At 46.2% G+C, this 25,662-nt stretch overlaps 1 protein-coding gene across 2 annotated transcripts in view; it reads right to left on the bottom strand.

The window, feature by feature from the left end:
• Positions 1-10,192: 10,192 nt before the first annotated feature.
• CTCF (CCCTC-binding factor) overlaps positions 10,193-25,662 on the bottom strand; it is a 29,189-nt gene continuing 13,719 nt past the window's right edge. The window contains exons 6-11 of one of the 2 annotated variants that reach the window (XM_019535562.1): positions 23,236-23,385; positions 19,803-19,963; positions 18,212-18,394; positions 17,737-17,875; positions 14,546-14,707; positions 10,193-11,770 (exon numbers count right to left, since the gene is read on the bottom strand). In XM_019535562.1, the coding sequence (XP_019391107.1) occupies positions 11,589-11,770; positions 14,546-14,707; positions 17,737-17,875; positions 18,212-18,394; positions 19,803-19,963; positions 23,236-23,385 (977 nt within the window). In that variant the 3' untranslated portion in view covers positions 10,193-11,588. Of the gene's footprint in view, positions 11,771-14,545; positions 14,711-17,736; positions 17,876-18,211; positions 18,395-19,802; positions 19,964-23,235; positions 23,386-25,662 lie in introns of both variants that reach the window. The other variant, XM_019535561.1, reaches the window with a different exon arrangement.

Raw genomic sequence — 25,662 nt, 5'->3', positions numbered from 1 at the left:
AACATCCCTAGCAATGCTGAACGCCCTCTCACTTGGAACACTGGTTAGTGGACAGGACAGGTGTTCCCAGGCAACTGTGGCCAGATCTGGCTGTGGCTTGACCAGTAGGCCAAGGGGTCACACAGCAGTGACTCCACATCCTCGGCACATCCTCGGCAAGATAGGCAGCCACCAAGGGCTGAGTGCTACTTGCCTGATGGTGGGGTCTGGTACCTCTGGACCCCACCATGGAAGACATTTCCTTGGCCCACACTGGCAGCACCTGTGGTGAAGGAGGAGACTGGCTAATGGATGGCATGCTGGCATGGGACAGTGAATTGCCCTCTTCCACATCCCCCTGCCTCTGCCTTTCTGCCTCCTTGACTCTTCACCAGCACCTCCATCCACTGATATAGGCTTTGGCTGCTGCATATGCTGCCCTTCACCCGCGGGTCACACATGGCAGCCAGCATGTGGACCATACTGGACCGCAAGGGATCAAGCCATTTCCTGATGCCCTCCTCCAGCTGCCTCACCAGTACCTGCACATCTGGTGACAGCAACTTGCCCCAGCCAGAAACGCTGATCCTCTGGAAGTTCTCCCTTTGGCTCCGAAACCCCCTCACTACAGGGATCACCTGGCTAAGGAGAGCATAGCCAGAGCTGAGGGTCTTGGTGGCCTAGAGGAAGGGATTGAAGACCACCAAGATCTGGGAGAAGGTATCTCACTCAGCTCTGATAAGGGGGTTGCTGATCCCAATCTCCCCAAGCAAAGCCATTTCATGGATGGCCTTCTGTTGCTCCACCAGCCGCTTCAGCATCAGGTATGTGGTGTTCCACTGAGTCTCCACATGCTGCATGATTTTGTGGTGCGGGATGTTCAGCTCTGCTTGTTTGTCCCACAGCATCTTGTCCCCCTCACTGCTCCAGTGGAAGTAGCCTGCCACCTTCCTGCATTTCAAAATGACCTTGCTGGTGGTGCTGACACTGTCACTGGCAGCCCTGTCCCCATCCCTGGCAATGAGGTGGAACTTGTGTGCCACACAGTGGATGCCAACAAAGTTGGCATTACGGACAGCCTTGACCAAATTGGCCTCGTTGTCCATGACTGTGAACTCACAGGTGAGCTCGCCCTGCCCAGTAAGCCACCCCTGCACCAAGTGATTCATGGACCCCATGATCTCTGTTGCTGTGTGGGACTCATCCATCACCTTGGCTTGAAGGAGAACCCACTGATGGCCTGACTGGTCACACCTATGAGGGAGAGGAATGCATGATCATCTGGCTGCTCCAGATGTTTGAGGTGAAGTGTAAGGCCAACTGTAGACCTGCCTTGTGCAGCTCCTTCCTCAAGTACTCCCTGCATGCCTCACACATGGAGGGCACCACTGTCCTGATGAAGGTGGTATGTATGGGCACTTGGTATGTTGGGGCCATGAGCTCCATGACCTGTCTGAACCCTGACTGTTTAACTAAGGAGATGGGCTGGCCATCCACAGCAAGCATCTCCCCAGTGCTCTGGGTGATCTTGCTTGCCTTGCAATGCACCCCCCCCATCTGCCTTTCCCCCACTGTTCCAGGGTGCCCTGCCTCTGCTTTGGGGGGGACAGGGGCTTTGGAGCGAGAGGGGGACTTCCCTTTGGGTATGCTCCCACTCCAGGCTGAGAAGCAAGGGCAAGGGTGGGGGGGGAGCCTGTGGAGGTGCATCAGCATCCCCGTGGTGCTAATGTTTTGTTATCTTGCACCACCTGGTTTTGGCTTGACAGTGCAGGCAGATGGCATATGTGGAATCATCTACCAGCTCAAAATGATCCCAGACTACATTACCCGCTCGCTTCTGGGGTGCAGGTGCATGTGTGGATGCTGCAATTTTCCCCTCCTCAGCAGGCAGAGGCACAGCAATAGGAGGAGCTGACTCAGCTGAGCTGCTTGCTAGGCCTCTGCGAAGCATCTAGCATTTGCTGCAAATTCAGATTCAGCTGATTTGGGGGACAGTGATTTGAATCACTGTCCTGATTTGATTTGGCTAAATCTGATTTGGGGATTCAGCAGCAACCAAATCTCTGAATCAGCCAGGCCAGGCCAATCCCTTGCCCCTCTCCTAGCCCAGCAATGGCTGCCCCAGCTCCTGGCACTTGTAAAAAAAAACAAAACAAAAAAACCCAAAAAACGTTCTGACTCAGCGGGTGCTGCTGGGCGGGTGGCAATCCCTGCTGCCCCCCACTACCCCATGCTGCATGGGGGACTCTGCATGAGCCCTCCAATCTCCCCCCTTCCTCCCCCAGACCTTCCATGGGTGCCCCACATGGGCCAGCTCCGGCCCTTTAAGAAAAAAATAAAAATAAGCCCCCCCAACTCACTGCTCCTGGCAGTGGGAGGTGATCCCTGCTGCCCCCCACCCACTGCTTTATACCTGGTGGGGGCTCTGCACAAGTCCCCAAAGCCCCAAGGCTGCACCAGGAGCCCTGAGTCCTGGGGCTTTTCTCCTTTGTTTTTTTTTTCTTAAAGGGACAGAGCTGGCCTGTGGGGGGACTGGGGCAGAAGGGGAGGGATTCAGGGAGCTTGTGGCAGAGCCTCCCATGCAGCGTGGGGCAATGGGGGGCAACAGGGATCACCTCCCTCCCTGGCAGCACCCAGTGAGCACCTGAGCTTTTCTTTAAAGTACTGGGAAAAGGGGCGGGCAGGGGAGAGGCAGCCATGGTGGGGCTGGGGGAGTGGGCGTGGGTCAGGGGGAACTGAGGCATTGGGGGGCTGGCAGGGGTCCCCCCATGGTCCTCTCCCCGAGTGGTCCCTTCCCTCAGCCCCCCCTTCCCTCACCCCTACTACTTATCAGCTGCAGTTCCCTGCTGCAGTCACTGGGGACTGCCCGAATCATCAAAGCTCTCCGAATCTTTTCCAAAGATTCCAAAGATTCGGAGAGCTTTGATTTGATTTGGACCTTTGAAATGGTCCCCTGATTCAATTAAGATTCAAAGATTTGGCCACCAAATTGGGCTGAATCTCCCCTGAATAGAATCACCACCCAAAGCTTCACACAGCCCTAATGCTTGCCTCTGCGCTCTCTACCTCAGCTTCCTCTGAAGTGCCTTCTGGGGAAGGAGACCTGGCTCTAGGGGAAACTTGAGGGGTGTGGAGCACAAACTCAGATGATTCCACCTTCTTCCCCAGAATTTCCCTTGCTAGGGCACTCAGCTCCAGCTCCAGCTCCAGCTGTTCCTTTGGCACTAGAAGGCTCAGCATAGGAAGTGATAAGGGTATGGAGAAGATCATTGTGCTGGTGCTTATTGCCATAGTGGTAGTGGGGGGGCAGCATTATGGCTGGTGCTCTTGAAGGGGATGCAGACTCACGCACAGGCAGTGGCACCGGCAGTGCTCCCCTCTCCTTGCTGCCTGCATTAGTGGAAGCCTTACACCTGCTTGTTGTGACAAAGAGACTGCCTCTCAGTTTGAGGTGGGGAGGAACTTACAGCTCTCCCCCTACCCCCTCTTCTGCCCCTCCATGAAGCATTGCCAGTTGCTTTTCCACCACGCTTCATGGTGTGTTTCATAGTGTCTTGTCTTTGCCTTGGTGTGCTGGAAAATCTGTTTCTTCTTCTGTAGTGTTATCTATCAGATTTATGTAATATATGTAGATAAGGTAATTGTATGTATGTGTATTTATGTGATGTATGTATGTATTTATGTAATAAATAAAATAAAAATATATAAATGTATGTATGTGTTTTCCTATATAAATTCTATATTATAATATGCAATATAATTATGCTATGCTTTCCTGCACAGTGAATGGAATGCACACTGTGGGAGAAAGCACAGATTTGAAATGAAAATAAACTAAACAGAAAGAGTATTTTTGAAAGGAATCAATCAATGAATGTAATACTAAAATAAAAGGGTATAGAAAGAAAGCCAAGGTATTGCTGAATCTTGCTAGGCTAGCAAGTAGGAAATAAATGTTAGCCTTTGTTGTCAAATGCTGCTGAGCTTCTGGAAGACATCTCAGTAACTGACCCCAAAGCAGAAAGCAGCCCAGTTCAAACCATGCTGCTTTTTATACTGTTGTTCCATCCCTTCCCCAGAGCACTGAGATTGGAAGGGACCTCAGTAAAGGATCGCGGTCACTGGCCAGCTACACAATCAATATCAGAGCAGTTCTTCCCCGCCCCCCCTTCCCCCTTCTGTTTCCCTGCAAGCAAGCCCAGCTTCAGCTTCAAAACTCTAAACATTTCAAAACTTTTGAAATGTTTTGACTGCCCTCGTTTAGTTTCGAAGCCCTTTGTTTCATTTTGATTTCGCTCTTTCGAGCTCGAACCAAGTCAAAACAGTGTCAAAATGAAACAGCTGGTGAAATTTTGCACAGCCCTGATAGAGAGCAATGCTGCCCCCTTCCCCCTCCCCATTTTTCCTCACTCTATCACGACTGTACAGTCTATAGCCCTCAAAGCCTACTTCCCAAGCACAGGTAGGGTCCCACCAGGTTTCTGTTAACCCAACCAAGTCAAAGTCTTTGTTTGCAAGCAGGAGTGTGAGTTCCTCCTGCTTGTTCCCCATGTTCCTAGCATTAGTATAGAGACACCTAAGCCGCCCAGTGGGTGCTTTTGGTACCCTCTTGTCCTGATGCCTAATGGGCCCTTCGGTACTTACGTGGACTGTTCCAGTGTGTGGTTCATGGTTCATTGATCCTAGGTTCACCCTGTCTTCAGCATCCCCATCCCCTGACAAACCTAGTTTAAATCCCTGCATAGGAGATCAGCCAACCTGTAAAAGAACAGATGCTTGCCAAATACTTGACAGAAAATAATAAGAATCTTGATTAATTGGAGATCTGGGGCCTTTGTACACAACACAAAATTGGCTTTTAAAGTGGCTTAAATGCCCTTTTGCACCACTTTAATGGTGCGGCTATTTACAGTGTAATGCACTTAGATGGCGTGGCTGTTTACACTATCAGTGGCATATTGCACATTAAATGACTGGGATGCAGTAAAATACAACATGTCTGAGGTATTTAGTTTGCTACCTTATAGCCACAGAGGGAAGCACTGGGCCCTGTGCAGGCAGCCTAGCAGCAGCCTGGGCAGGCAGGCTCCACTGAAGGAAAAAAACCCAACCAAACAACAACAAAATGACAAGCCTGGTCATCCCCCCAAGCCTGCCCGCCTGCCTGAGCTGTCCAGGGGACTGGTGCTTTGCCCTTCCCCCACTCTGCTGCCAGAGAGGCAGGCAAGGATTGGGCCCAACCCTTGTGTACATGCCATGGGGGTTTACTTCGCCCTAAACTGAAGCAGTGTTTTTAAAAACCGAATCTCATCAGACTGATCTGATTTCCTTCTACGACCAGGTGACGTATCACCTGGACAAGGGTGAAGAGATTGATGTCATATATCTGGACTCCAAAAAAGCCATTGATTTGGTGTCCCACGATCTCCTCTTGGAAAAATTGGCTAACTGTGGTCTTGGCTACATCCCAGTCTGTTGGCTCTGAGGCTGAACTCAGAGAGCGGTTGTCGACGGAAGTGAATTATCACGGCGTTCCGTAACCAGTGGTATCCCCCAAGGCTCCGTCCTTGGACCTGTTCAACATCTTTATCAACAACATGTATACTGGTGTCAGAAGTGGACTGGCCAAGTTTGCCGATGACACCAAATGTTGGGGTACAGTGTCCACACTGGAGGATATGTTGGTAATCCAGGCTGACTTGGATAGGCTAAAGAAGTAGGCAGATACAAACCTGATGACTTTCAATACTAACAAATGTAAGGTACTCCACCTTGGGGGAAAAAAAATCCACAGCATGCTTATAGGCTCAGCAGTGCTGCGCTCACTAGCACCAAGGCCAAAAGGGACTTAGGGGTCACGACTGACCACAGGATGAATATGAGTCATCAATGTGATGTCACAGCTGGTAAAGCAAACCAAACTCTGGCTTGCTTTCATAGATGCTTCTCAAGTAAGTCTCAGGATGTCATCCTTCCTGCTGTACTCCACTGTGGTGAGACTGCAGCTGGAGTACCGCATCCAATTCTGGGCTCCACAATTCAAGAAGGATGTGGAGAAGCTTGAGAGAGTCCAAGAAGAGCCACACGCATGATCAGAGGGCAGGAGAATAGGCCTTATGAAGAGAGGCTGCGAGCCACGGGGCTCTTCAGCCTGGAAAAGCGCAGGCTTAGGGGTGACATGGTAGCAGCCTATGAATATATAAGGGGTGTGCATCAGGATCAGGGGGAACACCTGTTTACCAGAACACCCCAAGGGATGACAAGGACCAACAGTCACAAACTCCTCCAAGACCGTTCCAGGCTGGACATAAGGAAAAACTTCTTTACCGTCCAAGCCCCCAAGGCCTGGAATAGACTGCCACCAGAGGTGGTACAGGTACTTACTCTGGACTCCTTTAAGAAGCATTTGGATGCTTATCTTGCTGGGATCCTTTGACCCCAGCTGACTTCCTGCCCCTGGGCAAGGGGGCTGGACTTGATGATCTTTTGAGGTCCCTTCCATCCCTAATGTCTATGAAATATGAAATCTAAGGATAATTAAACTGAAATAATGTACAAACAGCCCTTGGCACTAGACAATAAAATAAAATTCAACAAAAGACCAATGTAAGGAGCTACACAAAAGACGAAACAAAATGCAAACAAAGAATGTGGAATACGTGGTTAGGCACTGGCACTCCTGAGGAGGTCCTAGTGTTAGAATGGATTGCAAACTTAAGTCAGTAATGCAATACTGAATCAGAAGAAGCAAGTGCAATTTTAGGCAGCATTAAGGGAAATACTATATGTAAGACAGGAAACGTTAATGCCACTCGACACAGTACTGGTTGGGCCTCAGATGGCAAACATCAACATACATTTTAAGGACGTAGGAAACTGGAGAAGATCTAAAGCCAAGAAACAGAGTTGGTAAAAGGGTTGGAATGCAAGCTGCAGGAGGAAATGCTTAAAGAACTACTTCTGCAACAAAAAAATAGATTAAGGAAGGACATGATAGCAGTTCTCAAATATCTGAAAGGCTACCATAAAGAAGAGTAAGAACAACTATTCCTCCTTGCCACAGGGCAAGACAGAGACAAAGGATTTTAACCAGGGTCTAGCAAGCCCTGGCACACGTGCCAGAGCATGACACGTAGAAGCATTTTGTTTGGCACACATGCCTTAGGGCAAGTGGCAGGAACCACAAGGGGCACAATCCTTGTTTTGGCAGTGCAGCCCCAGCCCCAGCCCTACCGTCCGCCCAAAGGTATGCTTGTACCCGCTGCCAGCAACAAGCTGGGCCAGGACTCTGCAGACTCCGGTGGAGTTGCGTACAGCCTCCCTGCTGCCTCCTGCGAGCAGCCTGGGCTTGCCTTGAGTCTGGGCCAGCTGTGGCAGGCAGCCAGGAGGCTGAAAGCAGCTGTACTGGGGTAGGCAGAGGCCTGGCCCAGCTTGCTAATGGTGGTGGATGTACGCATGTCCTGGGGTGGATGAAGTAGGATGAGATGAAGCTGTGCTGCCACAAAGATCTGGGCTCCTTGCAGCTCCCCTACCATCTGCCTGAGGCATTGGTGCACCCGATGCCAGCAGCAAGCCATCCCAGTACATCCACTTGTAGCCTCTTGCCTGCTTGCCAGAGCCAGTCTGGGTTCTGGGCAGGCCCATGCCACTGACCATGAAGCCCAGGCTGCTCACGAGAGGCAACAAGGAGGCTGCAAGCAACTCCACTGCAGTCCATGGAGCCCCAGCCCAACTCCTTGCTGGCCAGTGGGGGCACGCACACCTCCAGGTAGATGGTGGGGGAGGGGACCTAGGCTGTGCTGACACAACAAGGACCAGGCCCCTTTGCGGCTCCCCCACCATCTGCCCCTGGCACACCATGTTACACATAGAGGTTGTGGGGGTTTTGGCACTCTGCACCAAAATATTCCCAACACTGGGCTAAACAGAAGTAAAGCATATTTAGGTTACGGTTCAGGATAAAAACCCCAACAAAAATCTTTGAACAATAAGACTAGGACATCAGCATAGAAGGGACATCACACTGAAGGGAAAGGTTTGTACAGGTGTGTTTTACTGTATTTTAATTAAAAAACCCCTTGCACTTCCCCCCTCCAAAAAAACAGCTGGGGAAAACTGGGGCGTGCATTATATGCGAGGAAAAGGGCTTTCCACAGGTCCAGGAGTTGGGATGGGGCATAGAGCAGTGGCAACGTTGCCGTGGTTCTGGAAGTCACAGCAATTAATGTTGTCACACTCTCTCTTCCTTCCCCATCAGCCAAATTCCTGGACCTGTGGCAAGACTTCCTTTCCAACAGCATGCTGGAATGAGATGGCAGGTGGGGCTGGTATGCAGTCAGCCCCAGCATACTGACCTAGCACAGACTCCTAAACCTGTTATGTTCAGCTTGGCATGCTGGATGGAGCTCCAGTGCACTACACAGATACAACATCAATGTGCTGGGCAGGCACTGCTGCTTGGCCCCAGAGCTGACATGCTAGATGGGGCCCCAGCATATAGCCCCCAGCCCTGATGCTTGACCCTGGTAAAAAAATTTTTTTAATCCTTCTTGGGGCATTCTAAAAATAGGATGTGTATTGTATGTGAGAAAATATGGTAAAATACCCTCTCTTATGCCATGGTTTGATCCAACAAAGATTACACAAGATGTAGTTTAAGAGACATAGTTAAAGGAAGAATGGAGGCAGGAAACAGAGCCTACTTTGCATTGCAGAAGCTTGTGTCACCAAAGCTCTTCCCAAGGAAAACTACGCTTCAAGTTTATAAAAACATTCAGGCCATGTATAATCTATGGCAATGAACCTTTGGTTCTCGCATAAGCCAACAAGATACTACTAGATCATTTTGAAAGGAAGATTTTACAGAAAAATCTTTGGTACAGAGTATGATTCCATAACACTAGAATGGCACACAGGAACCAATAATGAGTCGTATTAACTGTACAGGGACCCAACCCTGAGACACAAAAATCAGCACAATGACTACAGTGGCTGGTCCACACTGAAGGAACGGAATCAATTAGAACATGAAAGAAAGTGTTCCTCAGGGTGCTGGAGCAGAGAAGGCTACCTGGACAACCAAGACAAAGATGGCTAGATGACATGGTGTCAGACCTACATAAATTACATGTGAATGATTGCAGGGTGAAGGCACACTACAGCTAGGAATGAATGAAAATTGCAGAAGCAGCTAAGGGCCTGTAATGCTAAATTAATATTATATTTTTTTTTCCACTGGTCAGATTCCCAAAGTGAAGAACCACGTGACAAGTCCATTCTAACTTGCTGGGTGAGCATGACTAATACAGTGTATTGCAGCCACAGGCCCAGAGTGGGAGAATCACGGTTCTTCCCAAAGAATACAAGCATCATGTTGTCTGAGAGGGCGCATCCAGGAAGATAATGAAGGTGAAAGAGGGGCAAGATGGTCCTTAACTAAGACACTGCAGTCAGAGACACATCTGTTCCCTAAACAGGCCCATTTCCTGGTACATCCGTCCCCATAAACTAGCACCTTGACACAACCTCTGTGTTGGGCACCTAACTCCTATTTGAAATCTAGCATGAAACAATTCCCACTTACGATTTTGAAAAACCTGTTTGTGTAGAAAGATTTCTGACCTCCATATGTAGCAATTACAATTATGCAAAGCTATCCGTGTAAAAGCTGTTGCACAAAATTGCTTAACCATGCAATCTGCTTGTACCTTCCAGACAGCTAGAGTTAGAACTCCCTAATCCTCTTTTTAGAAGTTCCCAGAGCTAACAATAAAACACAGAAAATGTAAACAGTGGAGAGCACAGGGTAGGAGGCAGATACAAATTTACTTTTGCATTCCTTTTGGGAAACAGATTGGGCTTTAACTAAATATTTTAGCCACCAACTAAAGATCTCTAAATGTACTACCTGAGAAAATAGATTACAAGCCAAATCATCAGTGTCTGTATGAACAGATGCAACTGATACTGTCAGCACTGCTCTCTAACATAAGTAGTTTGTCAACTTTCTCTAGCAGCAACATTCCCACCAACATATTATACATGATTAAAATAAGAATGCTTTCTTGTGCATGGTACCCGTGACAATTTCAGATTTGCAGTTTGCTTAGGGCCCTTCCAGTTGGAGGAAAGATCTTTCCTAAGTCAGCCACAGAACAGTTTGGGAGTTTAAGGAGAAATGGTTTCACAGTACAAAGAAAGCAGTCAGTGAGCATGCATGTTAATCCATTATTATTTATTAGCTGTACAGCAGTATATTCTCCTTCTCAGCTTTTCAAACCCCATTACATATTTTATAACAGTTTTTTTCTCATGTTGGCTTCCTAAAATAATGAAAAATATCACACAGTACAGCTAAGTACAAAAATGCATCAACCTAGAGTCTGATAGCTAAACTGATAGCTCTTTTAAAAGCGATACATAGAAGAAAAATTTGTTTGAAATCAGCAAGACTGAGGCTCTATAAAAAGCTTACATATTTTAAACATGTGACGGTTCATATACAGGCATCATTTGTATTTCACATTATTCCTTTTTTTTTTCATTAGAGATCCAAAATTTTATAATTACTGACCTAGTAAAATTTCCTGGCCCAGGTTGAGGGCTGCAGTGACCCAAATACAAAAATCACCACTTCTGTCTTAACATTGGATTCATAAACACAAAATACAACTACAAAATAGAGCAAAGAAAATGTAGTCGTGAAGGTATAACTGAAAACAAGGGAATTATACATGTTTCAAATGCCAGTTCCACGTGCTTTGTAACCTGGTTTCACGTGTGGGTTTCTGTTGTTCAGCAAGCAAATAGTCTGGGTACTTTTCTCCTTTTCATGATCTGTTGTCAATGGGTTTTCCAACATTTACACTCCACCAATTTTCTTGTCACTTCATTTGGAAGTAATTAAAATACTGGGGTTTACTGAAACTGCATTTTTCATACCTCTTAATTAATGGAAAAAAGATTAAAATGTAAAAAAAAGTTATTTACAAGCTTGACCATTACAGAAATGCTTTGCAGAAAGCAAAGCATATTAAGGACAGAAACCAGCTGGAGCATGCCAAAACTACCGTGTGCAGCCGACTTGGAGAACCGGAGCTAGTCAGTGGGGAAAAGCAAAAACAAAAACATTTTAAAAGTCTAGAACCTTCCCAAGTCTGCATTTACAGTTAAAAACACTACTGGGAGAAGGAGGCTGGAGGACTCTGGGAACTGGATGGACAAGTCCGGAGTGGTTTACCACATTACTTTAGTCTGGGCTTTCGCTTTTCCACGTTTGTATTATTAAAACTTGTTGCATGTAAACACTGTCCTTGGACCATCATTACAATGCAGTTCAGATCAAAAACCAAGCATCTGAGGAAACCCCTCAAGGACTCCAAAATATTTCCTAATGTTCCATGATCCTGTAGTAATGCTAACATAAAACAGCAAGTTCTAGTTAAATCACATTCTAACATCATTTTGAAGTTTTATTTCCCAGTATGTTTGGTAAAATGGTCTAAAATGATGCATTTCCCAAAGCCAAGAAAAGGTAAAAGGAAAAATAGATTTGAGCCGCTTAAACACAGCCCAGGCCAGTTCAGTCAGCACGCATGGCCTTTCCTCCATCACCGATCCATCATGCTGAGAATCATCTCGGGAGTGAGGTCTCCATTGGGAGCTTCCACTACAGCAGGCTGAGCTTCCTCCTCTTCTCCTACTGTTTCTGCATCAGGTTCTTTCTTTACTTCAACTATAATGTTTTCAATTGCACCAGTGTTCTGGTCTTCAACCTGAATGATTGCTGTAGCTAAAAGGAAAGAGAAAAGAGTTCAAAACAGATCTCACCAATCCTACAGGCAGGCTGCACGCATGCTAGAAATGTTTAATTCTCCACAAAACAATTTATTACAGAATCTGAAGTTATATATCTTTTTAGAAAATCCACCTTACCACATAAAACAGGGCCCAAAATGCCTCTGCAGTGTTTTCATACCATCTAAACTCACTGCAAGAAAGGACAAGGGCAAGGAGAACAATGCATCTACTGGGATGCAAAACCAGAAGTTTCTTGCTGGAGAGTCTTGCCCTCTACTCAGGGTCAGATATTTAGCCAGCAAGGAATTTTACCCCATGGTCAGATTGGTACAGACTCGAGGGGTGGGGGAGTGTGTTGCTTTTCTTCATAGCAGGGGATTTTTCCTTAGATCTCTCAGGAGTATTTTAAACAACCTTCACAGCAGCAGGACATTGGCTGCTACAGTCCCCTTGCTTTACATGTGGCAAGATGGGGTGTTAAGTCTTGTGGGCGTGTCAGGATTGACTGTAGTTTTGCTAATAGGTTAGATAATGAATTTGTATGGGATGATTTGGATAGGAATGATCCTGCCCGAGGCAAAGGGCTAGACTAGATGACCTATAGAGGTCCAATTCCCTATTTCTCTATGACTTTATAATAAATCTCAATCATGGGCATATTCATCCATTCCGTGCCGGCCTTTTGAAGGTGTGGGTGGGAAGCAATGGAGATCTATGCCATCTGCAGTGTACACTGGTTCAACTGCTTCCTGCAGCCAAAACTCTGACCTGTCTGCCAGTCTTCCAAAAAATCATGACTGTGCTCTATCCTATTTCCTTGCAGCAGCCTCTATATGCATCTGCATTACTAGACAGCATCCAAGACATTGCATACATTATTTAACCAAGACTGTAGTAATTGTTTGGATGTATGTTAACTCAACACTGCCATCTAACTGATGTGAATGCACTACTATAAACCTCTACTCATACAGCAGTGAGACCACAGTGTAAACACCTAGACACTGGAACGGGAGACCTTGCCAGAGTCCACCTGGGGCCTCCAGTACCCTGCAGACCAGTAAGGTAGCAGTACTTCTTGAATAGGTGAGGCAGTTCACCCTACTACTTGGGTTTCTAACTATAATTTTTCTCTGGATGCCATATAATATTTTTACTGCTCTTTATTCTTAAAATGTTAAGGTAAGAGACTGTCTCTGTGTAGTCATATGGTGATCAGTAGGGCTGTGAGAAACAGCACTTTTTCATTTCAACTTCTGTTTCAAAGGGACAGTGTTTCATTTGGTCATTTTGTTTAGTTTCGAAGCACTGTTCCATTTTGTCAAAACTGTTTTGTTGTTTGGATGTGTTTCAATGTTTCACCCATAGGCTATAATGGGGAATCATGAAAATGCCTATAACTTTGTCATTTTGTGCCTGATTCTGATGAACATTGCATGGATGGTAGCCCCTTCTGAGGATATGGAGCCTGCCAACTTGCAAGGACATGGGTGCAGGGGCTTCTGGGAAACTGCACCTCAGACTGCTAAAAGCAAAACTGGTGTCACTTGCCGGCAGCAGCAGCCTCCTGTTATCCTGCCTGCAGATATGAGGGCTTGTATGCCTGGGAGGGCTGTGCTGAATTCCTCCCGAGGGTGAGGGCCCCCGGATCTGTGCTCAGGATGACAGAAGGCTGCCGCTGCTGACTGGGACCAGCACCGGGCGCAGTCTGTACCCCGCGTCAGGAAAACTGGTGCTGCCACTGGCCCCAGGCCTGGTGGCGGGAGGCAGGAGAGAGCCACTGGCCAGGGCTGCGTTCCGAGAGGCCCTGCCACTGACTCTCTCTCCACCTCCCGCTGCTGGGCTGAGCTTCATGGGGCCGGTGGAGCACATAATCTGGACCATTTTATGTTGCTTTATAACCTGAATTATTATTATAAGGCTTTTAACGTGCATTTTCCCATGACATCTGGAAGCAGTTTATACAGATTTAAAGCTGGGCTGTCAAACTGGCGGCCCACAGGCAACATATAGCCTACAAGTTGTACCCCCCCTCTGCTCTCACCTGGTTGGTGCTACCCTCACTGCTTCAGCTGCAGCAGCAACTAGGGTATCTGGGCTCCCTCTCCTTCTGGCTGCTGCCCCCTGTCCCTGGTGCTACAGCCAGGGAGCTGAGGGTGAATCTGGGCTGCAAGGGTGGATCAGTGCCTCCAGGGGGCACCAGTGGGAGGGATGGTGTCCAATGCAGTGGTGGGAGAGGTGCTTGCACAGGCATGCAGAGCAACAGGAGAGGGGGGCATCATGCCCACACAGTGCAGCAGTGATGGAAAGCGGGGAGAGAAGTGCAAGTGTGCCTGGTGTAGCAGTGAGAGAGGGGATGGGTTGCCCAGACAGCAGCACAGAGTAGCAAGGGGTAGGGATGTCTGAACAGCCTGGTAACTCCTGGCTCACCTAGTGTGGCCTGTGCTATGTGTGGCCCCTGAAGACTTAGAAGTTAAACAGCCCTGATCTAAAGTATGTTAACCCACAACGAAAAGGCAACTTTCCTCCTCTCCTTTCTTGGTGCTGGTCCCAAACAGGTCAGCTTTACAGGTTTCTCAAGAAACTCACATAAGACTTGCACTGTGCCCTGAAAGTGGGCAAAGGTGTCTCAGTAAGAGTAAGAGACAGCAAACACACAGTTAAAAGTTATCAGCTCCATCAGAGTGAGTGAAAACCCTTCATTAGGGAGACATCCAAGAAGCTTATTAACCTGCATGCCTAGTTTGGAGCTCAGGCAGCAACTTACGCTGGGGCTGCTTTGGTTGGTTGGCTTTGCCTGGTGGCCTTCCCCTTCGTTTCTTAGCAGGAGGTGGTGCAGGGGCCACTTGCTCCACTTCTGGTTCAGCCTCAATTTCTACTGCTGTCTCCTCCTCTTCTTCATTGTCATCCAGATCTGGTTCAGCATTTTCTTCTTTTAAAAAAAAGAAAATGAATGAAGTAAGTTTTTCAGTTTATGTAGATGCAAAATATCAACAAAGTCTCCCTATGGAGAGAAAGAACAACACTCTTCTTCATTCTGAGAAAGAATCACTTCCCTACAGTCATCCTTGGAGAGTAAACATTGATGGTAGAGAAGGCAAACAAAAGTACTAGGGGTGAGGAGTTTAAGGTAGGCATTCTTAATACTGGGATAGTCTCACCTTAGAAGGCTGGAAACATCACCTAGCAAAGCAGGAAAAAGGTCTGACCCCATGTCCAGTAGCACCAATTGTCACCATGAAACATTTTTCCAACTGAAGGGAAGAGCAGGGCTTGATTCAAATTCAGAGATGGCTATCCATGGGAATCTTCACTAGTTACCATACTCCATTAGCAAAAGGAAGGCTGGGAGAGACCTAGGGAAGTCTCCTCTAGACACCCCTCCCCCTGCCAGGCACTGTGGTTGAGAACTTTCTTATGCTTTGAGTCCAAAGCAGCGATTACCAACCAGAGTGCTGCAGTCTTTTTCAGGGTATGCCATGGGGTGTAACCACCTATGCAATTCACAAGATAAACCCAGAGATTTCAAATAGGAATCCAGTGTCAAAAACATTCTGACCCACTGTGGTCTGAGTTCTTTGCAACAAAAATGGGGCACATGAGGGCATGCCGCAGGGGGCACCCAGTGTGGCACACAAGCCTCCAGCCCCTCAGAAGTTGAGCACCCCTGCATTAAATTAACTACTCTTCCAATAAAGTGTGTACTAGTGTATTACAATTTTTGATAAATACCTGCATCTACACAAGTTGAAGAGCATATTATTCCGGGACTTTGCTCTTTGGTGGCACAATAAATACTTTGGACCTCATTTAATTCAACAGTAAAATCTACCTTTGAAAAACTATCTTTCAAAAGCTTGATTTAAAAACTCTATTTCATTCAATTAAGAAAAAAACATTGGAATATTTTGAGTCTACTAGTTATGGAAAAATTCCGAGTGCAGTGGTAAGTTTGATTATTTATAACAACTTACAAAACCTCCTTTAGGTCCTGAAAAAGTTTATAAATTAAGTTAATGCCTTAAAACCTTGGCATACACTACACTTAAAACATGATTAACCAGTACATCTCATCCTAAGTGTAACCTGACCACGTGTTCAGGCATAAATGGCACAACAAAACACAAAACTAGTCACATAATTATTACACCTTTTTGTGTAATAATTTTGTGCCTGGTTTCCATTGTGGGTTGAAATGAACAGGAGGCAAAACAGACCATGCCAGGGTCTCCAACTGGCCCCAGTAGTTCCCAACAGCAGACAATCTGCCAACTGTCAACTGAATCTGGGACTACAACAGGGCTTGTACGGACGTTGACAATCAGCTGATCACTAGCAGTATGGGACTGCACTAGGGCTAGAGCCCAGTGCAGTCCTTGCCAACTGCTAATCAGCTGATTGTTGGCAGCACTGAGGCAGCCCTGATGGTGCCAACATTCAGCTGGTCATTGGCAGGACAGGGACTTGCCAGTACAGCACTCTTGTGAGAAGGGTCCCTGAAAAGGGACATTTATGGGGGATTTGGAGGTGGTATGACAGCAAATCTGGCAGCGTAGCCACTGGTGAAACGTTTCCAAGCCCTAATAACCTGCGGTTATCCTGCTCTTGAATCTCAAAGGTAGGACAGGCTGTTTGAAAGAAGGGTCACATGGGATTACCATAGCTCTCAACCACACCAAAAGCTTTGTATGTTGGATGACTTATAATGGGGAAGATTGGAAAACTGGAAGACTGTTTATGCTTGGAAATCTGTCTTTTCCTAGGAAGCTCTGAAGGGTGGGTTTGGCTGATGAAGGTATTATAATATATGCAGGAGGCACTGATGGAAGGTGCCTTTGGTTAGTGACATAGTGCAGGCACTGATTGCTGGGGCACTTGCAGCATTTCAGGAAGGTTACTGAGGGGGGCACAGGTAGGAAATGCACACCATCTCTTCATCTCCTGGGAGCAAGGCTATGTTGAAGCCCATTCTGCAAGTATTGCCAAGGCAAAGCCTCTAGTTCAAGACTCAGGGGCCAACCCTTCTCTTCTCCTCTCAGTGAGAAAGTAGGTGAACAATTACTCAAATGGAGAACTGGTCATATTCAAGGAACTTGTGAAAATAAAATAGAGCTACACTGATTCTATGGAACAAAGATTTAGTACATTTTCTAAATAAACTTGTGCAAATTCTCAAGCAAAATTGAGTCGCTAGTATGGAAAGCAGGAGACAGGTTCTACTTGGTAAGTGACCTTCTGCAAGCCACAACCTCACTCCATGCTTGTTTTGTTTCAATAATTCTATGCCCGGGCACCAGGACACACTGGTCTTCACCAAGACCTCCATGTGCTATACATAAAATGAAATTCTAAAATGACTTAAAGGCAATGAATATTTCCAAATCACTGTACCTCAGCTCCAAGAGCCAAAAACCCTCACATCATTTACCATAAAGAGGGATTAAGAGCCACACAAGCTCAGAGGTTACTATGAGTTTAACTGTTAATTCACAAAAATACAGAGCAATATCACTCCTTACCCATATACACAATAAAGAATCACCCCTCCCGCTGACAGCCAGAGAAATCAACTACTGCACAAGGAAATTAAAAATTGTATCTATGCATCCATTCCCCTAAAATTAATAATAAAACTCTGTTCTCCAGAAAGAAGGCTCAACATGCACCTTTGCCCCAACCACTATACCAACTGGCCATAGATGCCAGTATTCCATAATAGTGAGGGCCTACTAAGATCAGTGCAGAACACATCATTTTAGAACTTCAGTCAGCAATATTAGAAGTTATTCACCTAATACCAAATTTTCAGGTGAAATGAAGCGCATACACAATAATTATAATATAAACTTTCAATGAAGACAGATCTTGATTAGTGAAGAATCTGTAGGAAGAATATAGTTAATTATAAGCCACAAGATTCTTGGTACATTTAATCTGTTCAGTAAGCAGAGCTCTTACCACTGTCAGATGAATCTTCCTTCTTAGATCGCATCTTTCTTTTTCTTCCACGTTTACCCTTCTTATTAGGCTCCCCTCCATTCTCTCCTTCTGCACCATCTGGGCCAGAACAGTTATCAGAATGTCTAGCCATGGTGTTCTAGTGAGGGAAAAGAAAAGAAGAGTACTAAAATCAAAACTGGGTAAACAGGCCTTTATTCACAACCCAAGTAGTACTTCTCAAAACTCACTCCTCTTTATAAAGAAGATCTATTTAACATGCAGAAAACAAACTGAACTCCTGGGTCTTATTTTGCCTTTTGTCCTAATGTTTCTTCAGTTTGCTTAGAACATTACTGCTGTAAAGAATTCACTCAAGCTGATTATGAGCTATGTCCAGGTCTCTCTCAAACATGGCCTTACCACTTACTGTTTTACAGAAACATCTTCCTCTCCCTATAGGAGGTCAATAAAAAAAAAAGCTCTACTTGCTTACCCTGCGAGTGAATGTTTTACCACACTTCGAACAGACAAAGGCAGCAGGGACAAAGTTGGGGTCATGGTAACGTTTGAAGTGCATATCAAGGAGCTGTTTCTGACGGAAGGTTTTATCACAATGGCTACAGGCATAAGGCTTTTCTCCAGTATGGGTACGTTTGTGCATGATCATGTGCCGCTCCTGGTATTAAAGAACACACACATTCAGAAGAATAAACAAGATGCACAGCAACAATGATCTAAGATGATGTTTATGAATATAAAAGGTTCACAGTTTCTTTTACTGAGGAATAGCACTAACATTTTAGTCTAGAAGCATTATCTCAATGCTGGCATCCTCTTTACATTCTATTTGTCCTGAACCAAGCATATTTTTTTTTTCTTCTAAAGAAGATAGCTTATAGTGCCTCTTTCTGGAGGTTACAGCCTATCAAGAGCCACTGAACCTTCTCTTAACCTTAAACAGATTACAATCCATTGGCATTAAATGCTACTTGCTACCAAAGTTAGTAGCTCCCTGTAGCAGGGGATAGGGAAAAGGCACCTGGTGGGGCTTGGATGAGCAGTACTATCCCAACCTGCTGGGCGCAAGCTCCGTAAAAGGAAAGAAAAAAAAAACCCAGCCAGGTCCGGGGGCACTATGTCACCCAGCAAACTAAAGGAAGCTGCTAGGAGGCTTAGATCTTTGCCAGCAGAGGTGGAGTGAGCTGTGCTGCTGTGGTGCTCTGGGGGAGCTCGGGGGGAAGGAACTTGCTCGACAGGAGCTGGCTTGCCAACACCTGGCCCAAGGAGCACATGCCCCACGGGCCCGTGCTGATTGGCCCGAGAGAGAGAGAGAGAGAGAGAGAACTACTATGCTCTCAGGAAAGAGGGCAGAAAGGACACTGACAGCAGCTAGCCTTGTAGGATCCTGGATTTCCTTTGTGTTTTTAAGTAGTAATCCCAAGTTAGAGAAGTATAGCAAGGGGAAAAGCCTGATTCCCTGTACATCTGAATTTTGATTAATCCAGCCCAAGAGTCCACACCTGAGACCCAGCAGCACTGGAATGTGAATCCTGGGACTGGAAAGCAAAGACTCCATATCTCCTGGATCCAGTGATCCCAGAGAGAAGGAAGACTACTGCAAGCAGGGTAGAGACATATGAGGAGGAGCAACCTTGCCTAGAGGGCATGGCTAGGATCTCCCACAAAGCCCACAGCCAACCGGGTTGGTGAGAATCCAAGAACTGGTGACTTGTACTCGATAGCAGCAGGAAGAGACGACTTGTCACCCAAGAAGAAAAGGGCAGGGTGTGGGGGTGGTGGAGCCCTGCAGAAGACTGATCTCACCTGTATAATCATCACTCAAGCTATCAGCTAAGCTCCCGAGAACTAACTTCACGAAGAAGATATGGTAGGCGAGAGGGAGGAAGAAAGAGGTAGAGGTCCCCAAGATTTCAACGCGACAAGGAGCAGCAGTTAAGCCCACTTGCTCATGCTCCCCATCTAACATCCCGATTCCTAGCTCATAGTTTGTTGCGCCATTCACTCTGTTCAAAGTTAGCTGCTCATGCAGCCATTGTGATTTTTCAGGAGTCACCTAGGCTTACCTGTCTGCATGCATAATCACACTGGTCACACTTGAAACGTTTCTCATTCTTGTGAGACTTTTGATGCTGGATGAGAGCATATCGCTCATGGAACACAGCGTCACAGTAGCGACATTTTTTGCCCTGCTCAATGTAGGAATGCTGCTTTCGCAAATGGACACCTAGTATCACAAGAAAAAGTGTTTAACCTATTATTTTCCATACTTTAAAAAGACTGGCAGAGACAATTCCTTAACTATTTTCTCAGGAGAGTATGCTTTCTTCACATCATCTGGTTTGAAGCCAAAAGTCTCTACACTTTATTGCTTTGGAGTTACTTTGAAAAGTACCATGCTCCATGATTAAATACATCCTTCTACAGTGTCTCTTCCTACTCATGAAAAAGATCGATTTCCATTCTAGAGCAAAGTCTAATTTGTTGGGAAAGTCCCAGGTACTAACATCTGACTATATATATTTTGATTAAGTCACAAAAACTACTTAATAAGACAACAAGGAGTTAAAATGCAAAGCAGAGGGAATCTGTATGTATAAAGGGAACAAAACAAGACTGCTAGAGCCTCAGGCCAAATTTTGGCTTTGGTGGATCCTTTGCTTTAACTCTTACCTTTGACCCTTTCATTCTCTTTGCCAGTAAAAAGAAAGATAGAAAAAAGAACCACACATAAAAAGATGTTTTAAAAAAAAGAAAGTCATACAACTGTAAAGTGAACTAGATAGATTATTAGGGTATTATTGTTGCTATAGACCAGGGGTTTTCAACCTTTTTTAATAAGTGTACCCCTGAGGAAGGTGGGGGGGGGGCAAGTGGCCAGACATAGAGAAGGGGCATGGCGAGCGCCTGTCTGTGCAGTTCTGCTCTTGCCCCGCCCCTGCTCCTGTGAGGCAGCAGCACAGGGTGATGGCATACTGTCCCCACCTACCCACCATGGGACCTTTCAAAAGTACCCCCAGGGGTATGGGTACCCCTGGTTGACAACCCCTGCTATAGACCAAGACTTCATGATTCTTGTCAGAACCACATACCACAGGGCACAGTAAATGTTAACTGCCTTCAGTTATGGGATTTCTTCTAAAAAAGATTACCAATATGAACAGAGGGATGTGGCTCTAAATTAGTTCTTGGGGTGGCATATTTTTCCTTTCACACTTATTGAGCCAGCTTATTTTTCTCAGTTAGGTAGAAATAAACTATTTTGTTATGACTAAGTGAACAAGGAGTAGCTAATGCTACACTTGTAGGCATGAATGGGGAACAACTCATTAACAGTCCCATATGAAATGTCCCTCTAGTTTGACAAAGTATTCCAAGCATGGCTTCTCAACTATTGTGCAACTATGATATCTAGGTGGGTCCACAACGATACCCTAAAAAACCCAACAAAAAAAATCACACCTATCACTTTCTCCTTATACAGAAGGCCAGGTAGGCTAACAAAGGAAGTAAACTGTCAAGAATGAATTGTTCTGAAGTGCCAGCCACTGTCTTGGAAGGATTTAAGGAGCCATACTACTCAATATTCTCATCATGAACTTCCAGTAAAATGTTATGACAAGAAAAGTGAATATAATCTTCGTGGTTATAGAAAGATGACTATCAAGTACAAGTGGAGACATGATCTTGCCTCTGTACACAACACTGCAAGACCACTGGTGTCCAGACTTCAAAAACTGGTATGTAAATACTGGTGTTCAAAGGAGTCACAAAAATGATCCATAGGCTGAAAAAAAGCCTTATAGTATGAGGCTAAAGGAGCTCAACATAATACAGCTTATGGAAGAGAAGAGAGGTACTGCAGTCACTGCATAAGACAACAGATAGAATAAAAACAAATAAACAACCCCCCCCCGCCCACCTGATCCTGGAAATCTTTCCAAACTTGTTGACAAAGGTATAAAAATATCCTATGACTGCAAAATGAGACTCAAGGGGTAGATTTACAGATATGAAAAAAAAACAAACAAAAACCAAACCAAATCAGAACAAAACAGTGCTCTAATGGAAGAGGAAGCATATTAGTTTGTCCCAGCTCTCCAGCTTCAGTATAGATCAGGCACTTTTATCTAATAGCGGATTCAATTAGCTATTAGATAAAAGCACCAAAAATTCCTGCTGAAGTACTCAATCTACACAGAAGTTGGGTGAGCTGGGTCGAACTAAAGCAACGCATTTTCTGGGCATACACTGCGGTTGGCGTGGGGGTGCACTGAGCTGAAAGTAAAGGGCTGTTTTGAGGGGTTCTCCCCCCCCCACGTCTGTGACTTAAGTTTAAGACAAACCTGGAAAGTAAAAAACCTTTAGTCAATCTGCTGGAAGAAAATGTGATGGTTTAACATGCGTGTTTTGGGGGAAAGCAATACTTAATACTATGAAACTTCCTTCTGAGCTTACAATCCTAGCCTCTGAATATGTAAATCTCCCTATCCATGGCCTGTCCATTCACAGACAAGGGAAGAGCACGGCTGCACGAACCATGTTAATACAGAGCAGTAAGTATAAAATAAATTAGTTTTTTTTATACTTCAGGGTTTCAAATAGTTTTCTGCAATGGTGAAGAAAATTCATTTGCAACCCATGTTCAATTAGACAGATGCAATCTGTTGTGGAGTATCTTGCGTGCCTTCCTCTGAAGCAGAGATTAGCCACTGCTGAACTGGAGACTAGGCAGGTTGGACAAGTGATCTGAGTGGTATGGATAATCCCTTCTGGTTGCTTAGCTGGCGTAGTTTGCTCGCATGCTGAGTAGCAATACCTCATCAGATTGAGGTCGTGAAGAAATTCTCCCCACAAATTCAACTGAAGGGAATCTCTGCAATTTTCCATCACTGACCATTGCACACAGCATGGCTAGCCTGTTGGAATCATGTCTCACTAAATCAATTCCCAGCCAGTACAAAAGCATCAGGCAATGTCAGCACTTCTACCTTTCCTGTTCTTTGCCTGTGAATGTGCAGCCTACTTTCCTGAAGGCCAAAATGCTTAGACTAACAAAAAAGGGTAAAGGGGTACCTGGGTGAAATGAAATCATTTGTGATATACAGGACATCAGACCAGATGACCTAGGAGCCTTCCGGCCTTAAACATATGGAACTGAAAGTTTTATTTTTGTTTAGGTCAATGGGCTTCAGACTGATGACCTGTTTTGTGTGCATGGCAAACATGTTGCTATACTGGAATAGTGTAGAAGTAACTAATACCTTCACAGCAACTGGCTGCTATTATAAATCAATTAATCTTTATTAACAGCTAACTTTATTCAGGCTGACATGTCCCTTATTCTGCACCACTCTAGCTCTATAACCTATGCAATATAGTTTCTACTAAAGCCTATGATTTTTTTAAAAAATGCTTCCTCTTCCACGAAGTTAAACAACTTCATTATTTGTTTAAAGAACCTTACATTGTTAATCAACACATTTAAGAAGTACCTACCCAAGTCACTCTTTCTTGCTATGACAGTATCACAGTGGGGGCAATGAAATTTGGCCACATTCTCTGTGTGCTTTTGCAAAATGTGCATCTTCATGGTGCCACTCTGAGTAAAGCGAGCATGACAGATGTAACATTCATATGGCTTCTCTCCTGTGGTAGGGAAAAAGAAACAATAATTAGCACAAGTGGTTAGTTTTATTAATAAGTCAAGTCTCAAAATATACCTGGATTGGAAAGAGCAGCCATAAGACAAAGCTGCTGGCACAGCAATTTAATGGCAACCATTTTTAGAGGCCAGGGAACAATAGGAAGAGTTTGGGAAATCTTAGTATCTACTAGGTCTGTGCAGTGTTTGACAATTGAACCGTACCTCCACAAGAGAAGCAGTTCAAATTTGGATTCGGGAGAAGAGATCTGTAAGGGACTTGTGTGCTGCGTAACAAGATGTATGAAATAGGGGTGTACCAATAAAAATTTTCTGGGCTAATACTGATGGCCAAAAAGCCATATCGGCCGTTATCAACAAGCCATGTCCGCCAATACTGATCCATTTACCAATAAGCAAACTGGGAGATTAGAGAGCAGCGCCCAGCTGGTGCTGTGGGGAGAGGGGAGGGGGAAGGAAAGGAGGTGCAGATCAAGGCCCCTGAAGTGAGGGAGTGGGGCTGGGACAGAGCCACAACCAGCTTGTCTGTGGGGTGTGTGGGAGGGCAGCTCTTGCCACTGCATGCAACCTCAGGGGAGCCATGGGGGGCATGTGCCCCCCGGATCTGTGCAAGGAGTGAGGGTGGGCTGAGGCCACAGGCAGCATCAGGCTCTTCCCAGTGGGGCAGGAGGGCAGGGTGGAGGGGGACAGAGCTGTACTCAGAGTGGGCAATGGCGACACTGGAAGGGGGGCTACCATTCCAGAGCCCCTCCTCCCAGTGCCGTCACTGCCACCCGCCTTGAGTCCAGCCCCAGCCCAACTGGGAAGAGCCCAATGCCGCCCCCAGCCCCAGCAGTCTGCCCTTGCCCCATGCACAGATCTGGGGGTACATGCTCCCCATGGTTCCCCCGGGGTGGGCGCAGTGGCAGGAGCCGCCCCCCACCTGAGCTGCTCACAGCTCCATCCCACGCCCAGCCCCACATCGCAGGGACCTTGATTGCTGCCTCCCCCCCCGCCTTCCCTCCTTCCAACCCTTCCCCAACAGACTTACCAGCCAGATGCTTCTCTCCAAGCTCTAGGCTGGTTGTGTGCATGTGCAACTGCAAATGCAAACAGCATTTATTGTCCATAATGTCAGTTTTCCTTTTACTGGCGCTGATATGATATGGACCAATGTATCAGTGCACCTCTAGTAGGAAACACAACCCGATTTCTGCTTCGAGTTCTAAGGGCCTTCCCTGCACACTTAAACTTGCTAAAACATGTTTTCCTTCCTGCTTCAGCAGCAGAACTTGCATTGCACTGTGGTTCACTTTTAGGAAACCCTGGCTTCTAGCATGAACAGGAAAGTTACCTATAGGATTTTCACAAACTCCATTAACAAACATTCCTGTATTACACTTTGAACAAATGTCACCTTAATGTTCTGTGTGCAGCCAGAAAATGGAATACTGATATTAAGTGATTTATGTCAGCATAGTACTTTAAAGATATGCCAGTATTTTGTAATTAGTTTTATGACAAAACTGGAGACTAATTTTTTTAGCCAATTTTGCATCTCTCAATTCAGTAACAAATTTTAGTCTGTAGATTTAGGTGCACTGATCAGCAAGGATCCTGGTTCCCACCCCCCCCGATTAAAAACCATCACAAATTCTCTGATAAAACCCCCCAAATCCGTGATTAAAATGAAAGGCACCCCCCATACACAGACAGATGAAGGGAAGGGGCTGGGGGGAGCCAGATCAAGAATGGGGGGGAATATGGGGTAGGGGTGTGTGCGGGTCAGGCAGGTGGGTGGGGGTAGAATGTGCCCAGAGGCACGGCAGTGGTGTCTTTCTCTGCACCTTACCATACTTTCCATCTTACCTGGGGGAGAGGGAGGGGTACACTGGGCGCCATCAGCCCCATGCTGCACACTGCTCAACTCCCCACCCCAGCTCACTCTCTGTGCCCACTTCCAGGAGCAGAGCCGGGGGGCAAGGGCAGTGGTGCCCCTCTGTGGGCTGTATATGCACCGCCTGGGCACGGGGAAGTGGGGGAAGGTGGTTCGCACAGGGCGGCCAGCACCGCAGCCGCTACTGCCGTGCCCTGCGCTGCTTTCCTTCATCCCCCATCTGCATGTTGCCGGTTAGGGGAGAACTCCTGCAGGGAGCTGGGGTTCGCATGTGGTGGCCGCCACTGCAGCTACTGTGCCACTCGCCTGTGGAACCAGACATGTGATCAGCTGCACAAAAGCACCATGGCAGCAGCAGCTACCACATCAGAACCACCCCTCCCCC

This window comes from Crocodylus porosus, unplaced genomic scaffold, assembly GCF_001723895.1.
Source record: "Crocodylus porosus isolate Cpor-Errol unplaced genomic scaffold, CroPor_comp1, whole genome shotgun sequence".
NCBI lineage: Eukaryota > Metazoa > Chordata > Crocodylia > Crocodylidae > Crocodylus > Crocodylus porosus.
The sequence above is the reverse complement of the archived record's forward strand: the minus strand, read 5'-3'. Positions and strand labels throughout refer to the sequence as shown.